Raw genomic sequence first — 14,984 nt, forward strand, 5'->3', positions numbered from 1 at the left:
GAGGCGCTGGCCCCGGGCTCCGCCGCCGGCTCATGCGCAGCCGCCGGGGATGGCGGTGGCGATGGCGCCGCGGGTGTTGCCGCTGCCCAGGCAGCAGTCCTTCAACCCGCCCACCGTCCTCAACCCCTTCGTGCACCCGGGCCGCCTAAGCGCCGGCGACAAGCTGCGGGTAAGGCTGGGGAGTGGGCGGGAGAGGCCGCCGGGGCCGGGCCGCGCTGCCCCGGGCTGGGATGCGCACGGGAGCGGGGCGGGCACGGCACCCCCGGGCACGGCTCAGCCCAGGCACGGCTCTGAGCCGGCGCTCCGTGCCGCGCCCCGGGCCTCCGCGGGGCTGTCAGCGGTGAGGGCTCGGGGCCACTGATCGCTTTCGAGCCCCCTTGCCAGGGCAGAGCGCGGTGTGAGCGATCGAGGTTTAAAAGTGCCGCCGGCAGCCGGGGCTGCGGGGCCCGGCCTGCCCCGCGCCGCCCGTGCCCAGCGCCGCGCCCGCAGGGGAGCGGAGCAGCCCCGGCTCTGGTTCACTTCTACAGCTCCTGGCTTCGCCGGGAACAGGCTGCTAGTGACAATATTTCCTTCCCTTACGGCATGGTTTGCTTCCTGATCTAACCTAGAGAGCAGACTCATGGGGAAGTTGTGTAAGCGGTCAAAGACGCAAAGGGTGATCAGCATTAAAAAGTCACTGTTTTTGAAATTAAGTTCTTCAACCTTTCAGAGTCCTCAAGCTGCATGCTTGCTCAGTGCATACATAGAGGCTTACTGACTTAAAACTTGTAAGACAAGATTCAAAACAAGCTTTTAGAACTATTTTTGCAATCACTGCTGATAACACATCACTCCTAGAGAAAACAGCGGTCCTCTTTCAGTAATTAAGTACTACCCATCAGTCAGTCATGTCAGATGCCTCAGCTCTAGAGTTAAGATGTCAATTTCTCTCTGACAGGAAAAGCTAAAACAGAAGATAACTTTTTCAGTCATGCTGTTTCAGATGCTTAACTGGCTTTAGGTTGATTTTAAGCTTGGTTTGGGAAGGGGGGAGTGAATCTCTTGGCTCCATATTGCAAGGTGTACAACAAAAAATGGTACCCCATATTCCACTGGGTCACTGACTGGTGTCACTGGGTGAATTGAATCAGGCCTCTGAGCTGAGTGCTGTCCCAGTATGACTTGTGTACAAGCACACACAAGACTTACAGGATACTTATACAACTAATAAGCTTTGCTTCTTAAAAACATTCTTTAAAAATCAGCCGATGAACCAAACATGAATATACGATTGAGGACAATGAGGACATCAGTGTGTAGGTGAAATTACATTATTTTCTGCTGATGCTTATAAATATCTGAAGCTGATGTGCAACTAAATATTTTATGTTTCATATAGATCTTCATCTCATTATTAACAATGTTTGCCCTGAAGATAGCTGGGTAGAGGAAATGTGAGAAAGCTGGAAAACAATTTCAAGTCCTTTTATCCCCTGTGTTTTACTAGCAGCCTAGAACACATTTCAAGTGTATCTGGATCAGTAGCTTTAGCTTTCATGAACCCTGAAGAAACCAGTTTCTTAATGAGGTTCCAGAAATGGACAGCTTTCTGTGCTGCCTGTCCTTTCTGGAGGATGCACAGACTACTTTCAATAGCTTGCATTTTTAAGTTATTCCATAAAGCATCTGGAAGGAAAAGCACGCTTCTGGGTTAGGGCCTGGTGCTAGTGAGCTGAGGAGCACAACAGTCACAGAATTGTAAAGCAGACAAACACGCAAGAGAGAACCTTTTTTCTATTGTGGTTTGCTCCCTTCTGTTCTTTTCCCCCTATGGTCATAAGGACTGGGATACTTCCTACTGATGGCTTTGTCCTGTAAACCTCTGTTCCTCTCTTGCTCAGCACTGCCAGTCAGACCTGCTGGGAATCAAGGCCTTACCAGACAGTGTTATTATAAACTTCAGAAAAGGGAAGTCTCCCTTCTCCTTCCGTTCACATGAAGTGTAGTGTTTCTGCATTCTTGCATGTTAAGGATAGTCTTGTTATGTCTCCCTATTCTCTACTATTCCTTTAACATACACCAATACAAACATACTATTTCAAAACCCTCTTTGGGAGTCCACAGCAAGATTTCCATATGTTGGTGACCTTACATGTAAAGGCTGCTGTGTGCCTGATGAATGGAGCTTGAGACAGGCTAGCTGTTTGCATTTCATTCAGCTTCAAATATAAAAACAGCCAGACTGAATAGTAAATGAGAAGATTTTGCAATTTCTTGCCAGTCCTTGTTAATAGTTTACAAGCCACCCTTTATTTGTCATTCTTTAGAATGTGCAAAGCAAGGATCAATTGGGTTGTGCTAAACATCTTCATGTGCCAAACGATTTTAAAACAGTTGTCAAATACTTCAGGTTTCCATCCTCTGACTGAAGTGGACTGCAGTTCATTGTTGAGATTTTTTCCTGGGTTTTAGTTCTTTTGTTCCTGATTGCTCACTTGCTGTCCTAACTTCTGAACTGCAAATGCAAAGCACAAATTCTAGTTAAGTCATTACTGGATCCCAATTTATTCAGAAAAGATGCTCAGTGGACTTCTGCAGTGGTAAACTATGTAATACCACAACCAGCATGCTAAAAGCAGTATTTTTGGAAGCAAGCAGCTGGACTGCCTGGCAGAGCTGTGACATCCTCTGGATGCTCATGGAACACTGTCTTGCCCTGTGTGTACTGCTGGGGGACAGTCCATCTGATCACAGCTGCAGATGTCAAAGTATTTCAGTGGGAGCTGGTCTTCATTCTGGTCCCCAGCCTGTTCTGCTGCTGCTTCTGGGATAACTTGACAGCAGCTACAGTTGAACAAAATTTTATATGGAATTCTGTGGCTTTCTGATAGACCTGCTTTTCCACTTTTAAGGTTCCTACTATCAGTGGAGGTATAATCCCATGTATTGATCAAAGATCAATCAGCTATGGGAGCAGGACCAGGACTGCCAGGACTGCTGCAGTGGCAGGATATGCAGTTGCTGCAGACACAGTAAACAGAAAGTACATGGGTGATTCAGTATGTGAGAAAAGGTTCTTTGGATGACTCAGAATAATTCTATCTTGGTGATTACTGCACAGAAGCTGGAGTGGCTCTGATCCTACTAGTCATAACTACACTTTGTATTTTTCTCTGTACGTTTTTCCTCCTATGCTTTCCCTTTTCTGGTCTACCTTGACCTTCCTCTTTTCTGTCCTTTTCTTACCCTACTCTGCAGCTGATGGAGCAGAAACCAACTCTGCCTCATTACACAGTGACCTAACCTAGAAAGCCAATAGCTTTCATCAGCAAATCAGTACCACCTGTGCATCTGCCTAAGATAGATTAACGAATTTATTAAAGTTTTTGAAGAGGGGATTGTTTTGCTTTTGCATCCTTTATCTTTCATTTTAGGTCAATACATATATATTCTTCTTTTCATGAAGGAAAACATTATTTTATGCTTATTTATGCTTTATGATTTATGCTTATGTTGCCCATTTTGGATAACTGAATGCAGCTGAAATGTTAAACTGGACTATAGACCATAGTAAAAGAGGATGCATATAGAGAAAAAAAAAAAACCAAATCTAATTTTGGGAGACAAGCAAGGAGTCTTTGTTGGTTTATCTTCCTAGCTGACTTTTTCAGATTTGCCACAACTGGCACCAGAGTGAGTAGTAGCAATAGATCTCTAGGGTCAAACCTGTCATGCTCATTTCTGTGATCTGGAACAGTCCTTTACCTGTTGTCCATAAAGTTATGGTTAAAATTCCATAGCTAAATACACAGAACTGTTAAATAAAAGAAAGAAATAATCCGACCTAAATGTTCAGATCTCTCCTGGAAACACACTGCATGGCAGTGCTTACAGAACATAAACATCAACACTGCTTATCGTGCTTATCTTAATGTACTCTGTGTATTCACTGTCATGTTTGGTCTGTTGCCACTGTGCCTGTGGTAACACAGAAGCGAGCCCTGAAGGCCCCAAATTCATCTTAATCCTCATCAGTGTCAGAGGGTTTAGAGCCAGATGGCAGAGCCTCTCCTGAATATTGACAAGGGGAGGATAAGAGGACATCACATGAAGATGGAGGGGATTTGGTGGGAGGGAAAGCACTGTGTTGGTGGAAGGAAAATAAGAAGCAAGTGACTGTATCAAAAAAATCGGATGAAATATACACTAAGGTGCTTATATTCAAATATACTACACTTGTTCCTTTTAAAAGAAAAGACGTAAATTCAAATCCACTGTGATGTTAGTAATCACAGCTCTAGGATGTTGCAAACTATTTTGTAAAGCTGACTTACAAAAGGCCTTGCTTTTCCTGTACAATAAGAAGCCATTGTTAAACAGCTGACTAGAAAGGTTGATTTTGTGAGAGGAACACTGCTGTTCAGTTGTAGATTTTCTTAAAAATCAGTAGAGCGTAAAACATAGGAAGCTCACAAGAGTAAGTTAAACTATCTTAACTCTCCTTCAGTAACTTCTCCCATATACTTGAACTGGTGGAGCTGTCAGTCTGTGACACACTCTCAGATAAGTTTTGGGGGACTTGAAGAAACAGCCCAAATACATTTTTAAAAATCACTATTACAGTTCTTTTGGGTGTGTTTTGTTTTGTGTGTAGATTTGCGCACAAACTGGTCCTCATCAGTGAGTGGCAGCAGAGCTGGATTAGTGCCAAAGGGAGTTGAACCCCTTACTTGTTTCCCAGGAGTGCTGGGTTCTGACCTGCTCACACAGCTCACCTGCCTCCCGGGCCCAGGCTTGCTCCATCTGCACAGTGGTTGTTGTACCATAAAGCCAACCTTCAGGATACAGTTTCTAACCTAATGTGCTGGGGTAAAACAATTAAGAATTTCTTCCTGCCCTGCCCTGTACCAGAGCTGCCTGTGGTACAACATGGTGCCAATACAACTGTTTCCTGGAGCTATGCATGAAAATACACAAGTTAAAGATTCCTTTGGGCAGGCTGGGGATGATGTTTGAGGATTATTTGCAATCAGGGCAACTAAAACCTTGGTTTTGTTGAAGTCCCAACTGGGGGAAATGATATTGTGTTGTGTGTGCACAGTCCCTGGAGCAGTAGCAAGGACCAGTTGCAGCAATATTGTGACTCAACACAAGATTTGTCATTTCAAAAGGCAAGAGTACAATTAGTCATCTTAAGGATCCCACTTGACTTCTACATAGGCAGCTAGTGATAGAAAGCTCTGGAGTGGAGATAATGTGTCAGCTGTGCAAACTCATCTGAGCTGGTTGTGTGCTGCAGATCAGGACCAAATATAAACTGGAGCCAGCAAACTTACTTTACTCTCTGTGCCTAGCTACATCCAAGCCAAAAACGGAAATACTCAGATATTCCAGTTCTTCCTGAAATGGGAACTCAGAAGTGAAAGTGAAATACCATTAATTACTTCCCATAAGAGCACTGGAATCATTAAAGCTTTCCTTACTAAATCACAAAGCAATAATGGTAGTACTTTAAAACCACTGTAAAGTAACTACACAGATAGCAGAGTCATTTCTGTTGATACCATTTCTTAAGATTTTTCACCTCTTTTTTTCCAGACTGTTCTCCAGGGGATTATTTTGCTTCCCCTCCGTGCCATATGCATCACATTCATTTTACTGCTAGCTTGGCTGTCTGCGTCAATTGCAACTTTCTCTCAGCCTGGAAGAGGATTTCTGCCACTGGAAGGATGGAGAAGGTGAAAAAGTGTTCAATATTTGTGAAAGCTAAGCTTTTTTTTTTCCCTAATATCACAAAGCCAGGATCTAAAGCTTTTTTTCCCTTTCACTCCTTTTGATTAATGATGATTCCTCAATTTTACCCATTCATATGAAGCAAATTTTTAATACATGTATTTTACTAGAATACTGGACCTTTTTAAATAGGTAAATTTTCAGTTGTCTTGAGGCAAAAAAAAAAAATTGTATAAAAACATTTATAGACTATTTCTAATCCAGGACTTATTTCAGTAATAATCCTAACAGGAATATCTGAGAAAAGAAATTCATTAAGCAAGTATTTTGTAACGTGACATAGGCTGAGCCTATGTAGCCTTTGTCATTTCTGCTATGCTATGATTCTGTGACAAAATTAGCTTTGACAGCTCCTCTCAGCTGCATTGCCCTTGAAGTGGTATTTCACAGCTGCTTCTGTGGGTTCTGGGTTTCAGTCACTCACTTCTGACCTCAAAGTACTGAAGTTCCCTTCTAGCCACGATGCACTGCAGCTGCAGGAGGAGGAGGAGGAGACACAGGAGGTGAATTCTAGCAAGACCTAAAGGTTAGGGAGAGTCCCATGAAAGGAATGTGTCCTCTCCTGTGGGAACATGTTCCAGTAAGGAAACATTGTTGTTTAATCTTACTTAAAACTGACTGTAAAAAACCAGTATCATTTACATCGATTCTTATGGAAAGGACACTAAATCTGCTAATCACTCCCTTCACAATAGTGTTATGGTACAATGCCATGAAATGTGCCATGAGAAATAGTGTACCTGGGAAGAGGCTTACACAAGGTGCTGTACACTACCTTATCTTCCATCAGGAAAATATGATCCCCTTCCCCTTTAGCCCTACATTCTGCTGGTGAGTAGCGTTGCCACCCTGTGTGGGGCCCCATTGCTGGTTAGGACTAGGAAATCTGTTAGGGGGCTTTTCTTTTGAAGTACAGAATAAAAACTGACTGTAAGCTGGACGAGATCTCTGTGTTTCTGTTTACAAGGAGGATGATCCAGACAACCCTCTCCAGCCTGACTCGTACGGCGTACTTCGTGATGGGATTCCAGGTTAAAGTGAAAGGGAAGGTAGCAAGTCTGTCAGAAGCACCAATCTTTGTTGCAGCTCCTCATTCAAGCTTTTTTGATGCCATTATTTGTGCCCTCACTGGAATGCCATCAATAGTGTCTAGAGCAGAGAATTTATCAACTCCAATATTTGGCAGTAAGTATTTATGAAAAAAAACCTAAAAGTTACAAGTCAACAACTTGGCATTGGGCCAAAAATTTTATCTCCTAAAGTGATGTAAGGGCAGACTTTTAAGGTCTATCTTCCAAAGATACTGACAAATTATTTCCAGTGAAATTCCTATGACACATTATCTTTTTGCATTGGTAAAAATGCCAAAATTATATACGATGTCATTTTGAACTTCTTTTATAGTGAAAGCATGTTTTGCAGATGCTCAGGTTGGAAACTTTCTCTTTCATTCTCCCAGTAGTAGCTCGAAAAATCTGTTCCACAGCTGTCTTTTGATAGTGTAGCCCACAAATGTGACTGGAGGTTATTTCAAAACAGACCCAAACTACAGTAGTCTGGAAAATACCATATTTATAAGATTAAACTTGCAGGCACTGTTATGGATTTTTTTAATGGGAGCAAGACCAGGAAAGAATAAAAGAGGAGTTACTCAAAAAGGAAATGCAGGGAAGGGAAAAGATCAGATGAGTCATGCTTCTATTATTTTCTCCTCCTTCTGGCACAAAAAGAATCCCCATTTGCATTATTGCTAGAATCAGCTGTAGACTTTCTGCTGGCTATACAGTAACCCAGAACTAAACACAGTAGGCAACATAGCAAAGTGTTTTTGTAGAAAAGAAATGGGCAGAGAATATATTGATTTTAGCTTAAAAGCACAGGATTGGAACAGAGAAGATAATTCTTCTCCAGGTTTCTCATCACAAAGGTCCACACATTCTAATGTAGATTTCTGATTAAATGAGGTGTTTTTTTGTGTAATTTACATTGAAACTGTGCATGCTTTGTAACAGAAAAGGGAAGGCTAAAACTACATTTTGGGTGCAGTCTGCCTAAGTTTGGCTTAAGCATGGCGCATGAGCACACCCAGTCAGGTCACTCTTTTGAATTGTGTGGAAATGCTTAGTGAAAAATAACAGCAATATTATTAGAATGTGGGTGAATCTTGCATGTTTATATCTACTGTAAAGCTCCTCAGCTGGCAGGCTGGGTATGTCTTCTGTGTCTTATTTCCCATTTTGCAGAAAGAGAATAACAATACTCTTATCAATTTAGTCTGGAAGTTGTTTGTGTGGAGTCTGTCTCCTAGTATATGAATAACATGTTTTTGCTATAAGGAAGCCTTGAACCCATGTGTCTTCTAAGCTCTAGCATAAGGCAATTTTTTTTAATCTGTTTCACAGCAATTTTAAGATCCCTTCAGCCTGTAGCAGTTTCTCGTCAAGACCCTGACTCACGGAAGAACACGGTTGCTGAGATAACTAGGCGAGCATTATCGAGAGGCCAGTGGCCACAGGTAATAAATACACCACTAACTTCTCTTCTACCATGTATTCCTATTCCCTATTCTTTGTGCATCACAATGTCACAAGTGGCCAGCTGGATAGGATTCTTAAAATGTACAGGAATGAAGTCTGCTCTCAGGTATATTATTGGGTTAAAAAGGGAAAAATCTGGTGTCCAGAAGGAGTTTTGTTGTGACAAATGGATCAGTTAAATCCAACCAGTACCAATTGCTGTTGCAAATGCAGATGCTCTTGAGTTTCTGTTTTCCCTTTTCAAGTCTTAACATGCTGCCTGCAGTGTAGCAGGTGAATTTTATTGGTATGTGTGGATCAGTATTCTGAAGTTAGATCACAGAGCTGTGCTCACACCAGGTGGAGGATGAGCAGTTGATAAGATGGGTAATCCAGACTGTCCAAGATCGGTACAAACAGTTCTTTAGCCCAAAACTTCAGTTTCTCACATAGAATATAGATAAGGTAGAGCTCAGTTCACTCTTCAAGTTACCCAAGATTTTTAATTGATCTGAACTGTGGAAGGATTTTGGCATGAAAGCAATAGTTATTGCTTCTGCAGTGTTTCCCATGGTCATTCCAAGCTGTTCTGCTTCCAGGTCCTGGATGGCTTTCCATCCAGAAAGATGGATGGATCAATTTAGAGCCTCCACTATTTTTTGAAATTTGTCAGTTAAACATGCACATGCCATTTTTTTTTTAGTACTGGGCTTACAGACTACCCAGGTGCTTATGATTTGCTAAACTGTTTTAGGTGAATGCCCTGGTAGACCTGATCTCTGCTGAAAGCAGCATGGGGAGGAAAGGGAAATGGGCTCCTGCACCAGTCCTGCACTCAGGATGAAACCTGGATATGTATCATGGCATAAATAGATTATGAGTCAAGTAATCTGGGAATCTCCAAGACTGAGTCAGCAGTACAACTGAGGGTGTCACTGGGTGATTCCTAGTCCTCTGCCCTGGCCACACTTTCTGATTACAGGATGTGTCCTGGAGGACTGGCTGTAACGTGCTGCGTGCAGTTCCCTCTGTCATACCCTTGAACAGTGTGACCCTTGGGTGTGACCTGCTGAGGCTTCTCTCACAGCTAGCCTTGACTTGTTCATTCAGACTGAAGTAGGAGCACACCTTGATCCAAACCATTGTGTGCTGGGGTGTTTTTAGAACGCTGCTTAGGATCCTGTAGTTTTATGAGAAACACAAAGCTTGTGTTCCCTAGGGGCCAGATTCAGTGTGTCACACTGCAGTTCACAGTGCACTTCATGTACTGTCTCAGACACTGATTCAGAAACTTTCTGGGTGCTGGTGTGTCTGAGTCACTGGGGTTCAGAGGCTGCTGTGGTGTGTAATGCCTTCAGAGCTCTGCCTCACAGCACATGCCTTCTCTGCCTTTTGCTCTGCTGCTCAAGCTGTGTTCTCATCACAGCTGGCATCTCACTGATAGCATCTCCACCTGTAAATGCCCAAATACCTCGTGCACTTCCTTTCAGCCCAAACTTCTATATTTACACACCCAGCAGCTCAATAAGGAACTGCTGTCAGAGGAAGAATTCTATTATTACCAACAACACTAAAATGACAAGTGAAACACTTAAAGCCTTTTGTACCATATTTCTGAACTGATAAAGGCCTTTCCCCAGAACTCCTTTCTTGGAAAGCATTGGTTTCCAAATCAAGATGGACCAGGTTAATAATATTGTGAGCATCCTTCATTAACATGTTTGTTTCCTTTGGAAACAGTAATGATATTCTTGTAATACAGTGCAACGGGTCACAGAGCTTGCATAAGGTCAGCCTGTGCATAACAGGTATGAAGGTATAATCCTTTTATGAAATATATGTGTGTGTATATATTTTTCTCTCTCTTTAAATCCAAGATACTGATTTTCCCAGAAGGCACCTGCACAAACCGATCCTGCCTGATCACATTCAAACAAGGTGAGAGATTTTGTCCTGTTGTTGGGGAAAACTATGTGCTGGTAATTTGATAGTTGTAGTAAGGACTGAACTTATGAAGATACATCATCCACAACAGCAGTGTTGTAATCCCTTACTTTAAAAGTTTCGGTGGCACTAAACCCACTCTTTTATACTAGTCAGCTTACCTCTCTGGTTTGTGGTGTTGTGTAGGATGCAAAATATCTGTGACGTATATGAGTAGTCCGTTGGGGGATTTTTCTGGGTACAGTTTTCATCTACTTTATTTACTCGGAAACTCAACTGTGATTGTTATGAGATAAATTTATGAATTTATGAATTTACATGATATTCTTTTATCTCAGCTAACAGTTGGGCTGTCTTAGATTCCTGTAAATTTTGCCATGCAAGACTTAGCAGCCAAGTTAAGTGTCTTTGCATAGCACTTAGCAAGCCAGGAGAACAAATAATTTTTGACAGAGAAACATACTTCATTGCACCACTGATCATTAGATTGTTGTGCTACCCTTCAGTAAAGAAAGGAGAGCAACATGACTGTCTTACAGTATCTTGGGTAGAAGTGTTAAAAACCATTACTCCGTGGCCAGATCCGTATCACTTGTGATGCTGAGAACACAGAGTGATTCAGGAAATGCTCAAAAGCCTTGTGAGCATCTCATCCTTTGAAATTAATGCCCGTCAATGGGGAAATAATGCACAGAAAATGAGTTTAAACAGTCCATGGATCTTAGGCAGCTTTTTCCTTGAGATGGAGCTGAACCCTTTTCTGTCACGACATCTTGCTGATTGTGCTCCTAATTCAAAAACAAATAAAAAACCAAAAACCCAACCTACAATGTACATAAACCCCAAATCAAACAACAAACAAAAACCTGAAGTAGAACACATCTCATTTTCCTTGTGTTTTTAAAAATGTCTCCTTCCAGGTACTGTTGTCTGAAATAAATCACTTATAGCTCCCAATTGCTGTATCAAGCTTAGTTGTAACAATTAGTTCTAATTTGTGGCTGCAGGTGCCTTTGTTCCACGAGTCCCTGTCCAACCTGTGTTACTCCGATACCCCAACAAGCTGGTGAGCAGAACACTCTTCTCTTACTAACTAATAATACAGAAGGCAAAAGTCTGACTTAAGTGGTACCTACAATAAATACTTTGCATTGTCACTGAAGATTATATTGTCCTGAGCTTTAGCATTGAAGAGCTCCTGGAAGCAGCCAGGCTTCCCAAGTGTCACCATGGTGTAGTTGCTATTCTGACTGTGAAAAATTACTGCTGGGTTCTTAGCTAAAGGGGGAGACAGGAAAGTGTTGCGGAGGAAGTTGGAAACTTCCTGCAGTGCCACAGAGCCTGTACTTTGAAGTCTAAAATGGACACAACTTCCCTATTAGTCATCGTTTTTTGGTTAACCTCAAGATAGCCTTACTGCAAAAGGACTTGTAAAGTTTCTGAACGGAAGCAAAGCTGAGCCATGCAGTACATCCAGCACCCCTCCTCAGGAGAGCAGCTTTGCAGATGTTCTTTTCATGCAGCATTTCTTCTGCAGCTCCACTTTACTCTGTCTGTAAGGCTGGGACCTTTTCAACTTTTTTAAAATTACCTGGTCATCCAGCAAATCCAGAAAAGACCAAACTTTCCCTTCCTAATGTTTTGTGAAGATGAAACATATGGTTGTTATTGTTATTTGCAAAGACTCCTTTGTGTAACTGTTATACAAATGAATGTCAAGTGAACCGCTCAAGGGGATTGGTATCGAATTTCACTGAGAAGATTTAAGGATCTGCCAGTACACACTGTAAAAATAATGTATAACAATAATAAACACAGAGACAGGAAAAAAAAAAGAAAAAAACAAATTATCAAAGAAAAAGCATGATAAATTATGCAGAAATGAGACATATTTATGAGAATGCCTCTCTAAAGGCTCTGGTAAGGCCCACTGACAAAGTCTTACCCATTTTTCTTTTCCCTGCTTCTGTTGTTTAGATCAGAGAGAATGATTTACAATATCTAACTAACTATAAATGTTATTCCCAATTGTTTATAGAAGTCTGCTGTGCTTATTTCCATATTTTTAAGGCAAGGAATCCTATTCGCCTTAACACCTTTATTTATTTTCACTAAAGGCCTATAAAAACATCATTCACTTTTACTAAACTTGTGCCTGTTTTAAATTGTAACTTATCTGCTTGCTAGCTTTCATCTGGTTTTGTCATACATTTCTGTGTTTTATTATTTCCTTAGGATACTGTGACCTGGACATGGCAGGGCTATTCATTGTAAGTTTCTTAATCCTACTGAAAATTATATACAGAAATTTTTCCCCTGTTGCTAAACAGTCTGCCAAACAGATTCCACTATGCCAAGACACATGTTCTTCAAGATCTGTTTTTATGGGGGGGAGATAGCTGGGGATAATGCTGTCATGCAGTAGATTTCATATCTGAATGGCTAGAGAAAGGGTTAGCAAAAGAAAGTATTATTTCCATTTCCACCACTCCTTTTATTTTCATTTTCTCCTGTTTTGCACATTACATTAGAACAAAGGAAAGTATTAAACAACTGCACTGAAAATATGTCTGGAAAATACTTTTCACTTTTCAAATATTCATTAAAATGTGCATTTTCAGAATCCATATACCACATTTTCATGTGGAATATGTAGTGTATCTAAGCACAGTAGTCCTGATTTTCTAACATTTGTAAGGCAGTTAATTTTGAAACACATCTGGACTAGCGGAGCAGATCCTAAGCACCTTTTAAGCCATCTTAAATATTTATATATATGTATTTATAATATATATAACATATATATATTATAATATATAGAAATATATATTTTTTATATATATATACTTTTTATATATATAATCCTAACATCTTCACACTTAGACAATGGACATGATGAAATGTCCATTTTGGTTTCCCAAGATTTTTTTCCTGTTTCTACTACTGCTGATACATTTATCAGCTTACTGAGATTAATGAACATTGCAAATTCAGTACATGCTACAGATTTCCTCCATGGAGGATTTATGCTGAAATATTAAAATAGAGCTGTATCTTCTGTTATGATAGATGGAGTAGGAATAGGCAAAGAAAGAAATTAAATCAGAGGTATTCCCATGGGAGGGAGGGGGCTGCCCATTCAGTCAGAATGGAGAAATGCTCTGAGCCTGGTGGCTGGATGGGGAAGGCTCAAATCAAAACCTATGAGCAGGTGAAAGGAACTGCTTAGCAAAATCATGAGGAGAGAATGGATGGGTGGAGAAGAATCCATAGATTCTTAATAAAACTAACTGGAACCAGGAGAAGAATATTCCCTGCACAAACATGGACATCACAAAATGCAAAACTGTCTCTTTGTAAAACTTCCTGGATATTGTGGCCAGTACCAAGACAGGACAGTATCAGTCTCCTCAGAAACCTCCTGACATAGTTCCTGCTTTCACTTACTACTTATCTCTTACTTTGGTGCTTTACTGGGAGGAATACTGTTAGAAAATCAACCATTAAGAGTGGACTTGTGTAGGAGATAGACAGGATCCCATAGGTTCTCTCGCCTTTTCCCTTTTCTTTTTTGTCCAAAACAAGAACAGAGAAAGACTGCTTGAAAGTTTTCTGTTATAACATTCCTGTTGTAAAGATCAAATGTGCATTTCTGCTTAAAAATCGTTGTGAAAAGAGCAAGTCTGAAGTGACTGTGCTTATCCGCTTTAGCACTTCCTTCCTCCCCCGAGCTTATCCGTTGATCCTAAAATTTGTGACTTTTTAAAAAAGCACTGATGGTCCTGACCCTACTGGCCCTTCATTAACACGTCTGTGTAAATTTTACTGTAATTTGAAAAATGACTAGTAAATACTAACAAATCCAGTTCTGCTTAAGAAAGTTACTGGTCCTATTTTGCAGCTGAGAGAATAAAAGATGAAGTAAAGCTTCTTCTCAGAATCAAAGCTCTTAAAGTTTAAAATCCAGTATCCATGGACTTCCTTAAAGAGAGGGAGACATTTTACTGGCCAAAGAGCTGTGCAGAATTGTTAATGTGCATGGGAGCAGACAACAAGTTGCCTGCCCTGTGAGCAAGCAGCAGCTATATGCAGAAGCCCTGTTGGAAAAAATGTGAAAAGTAACTTTTTGGGAAACTTCACTGCAAGGTACTTAAAAACCTTGCCTAATACTGGCTTTGGGTTTTTGTGTTTTAAAATGTTTAATCTACTGACATGCGAATTCTTCTGTTTTAAATAAGTAAAATTAATTTTTGTCCCTCTTTGCCTGCAGTAAAGAGCTGTGCATAATGACACTGTGTCAGATCTTCACAAGATTAGAAGTTGAGGTAAGAATTGGAAATATTTTTGTATTAAGATTTAGCAACCAGGGAATTTCTGCTTTAATATATTCACAATATAATGCATTATTCACATTATTAGTTATTTTTAGTGAACGATAAACAAATGTCTCAGAAACAAGAACAAGCATCATAGTAAGTAATAGATTTAATTTGTTGTCCATATGTATGTATCATTCTGATGAGTTTCTAAGACAGCTGCTGGAAATGTCTTTATTTTTAGAGCATTATAAAATCACTGTTAATTATCACCACATGAATTCTACAGATGTTAAAACTAAGAATTAACATACATTCTGTCAAAGGTAACAACTTCTTTTTCCCACCTCACCATTTCTCTGATCTCTTCGAAGTAAAATTCTCTTCCTCACTGGAAGACTGGATTGTCATAGATTTCTACAACTAAGAGCCCATT

The 14,984-nt window shown here is 40.7% G+C and overlaps 1 protein-coding gene across 1 annotated transcript in view; it reads left to right on the forward strand.

The window, feature by feature from the left end:
- LPCAT2 (lysophosphatidylcholine acyltransferase 2) overlaps window positions 1-14,984 on the forward strand; it is a 29,578-nt gene continuing 14,594 nt past the window's right edge. The window contains exons 1-8 of the mRNA XM_053952890.1: window positions 1-169; window positions 5,578-5,717; window positions 6,740-6,957; window positions 8,175-8,287; window positions 10,166-10,226; window positions 11,240-11,298; window positions 12,468-12,502; window positions 14,503-14,557. Of these exons, the coding sequence (XP_053808865.1) occupies window positions 50-169; window positions 5,578-5,717; window positions 6,740-6,957; window positions 8,175-8,287; window positions 10,166-10,226; window positions 11,240-11,298; window positions 12,468-12,502; window positions 14,503-14,557 (801 nt within the window). The 5' untranslated portion in view covers window positions 1-49. The remainder of the gene's footprint in view (window positions 170-5,577; window positions 5,718-6,739; window positions 6,958-8,174; window positions 8,288-10,165; window positions 10,227-11,239; window positions 11,299-12,467; window positions 12,503-14,502; window positions 14,558-14,984) is intronic.

Source organism: Vidua chalybeata, chromosome 11, assembly GCF_026979565.1.
Source record: "Vidua chalybeata isolate OUT-0048 chromosome 11, bVidCha1 merged haplotype, whole genome shotgun sequence".
In the NCBI taxonomy this organism is placed as follows: domain Eukaryota; kingdom Metazoa; phylum Chordata; class Aves; order Passeriformes; family Viduidae; genus Vidua; species Vidua chalybeata.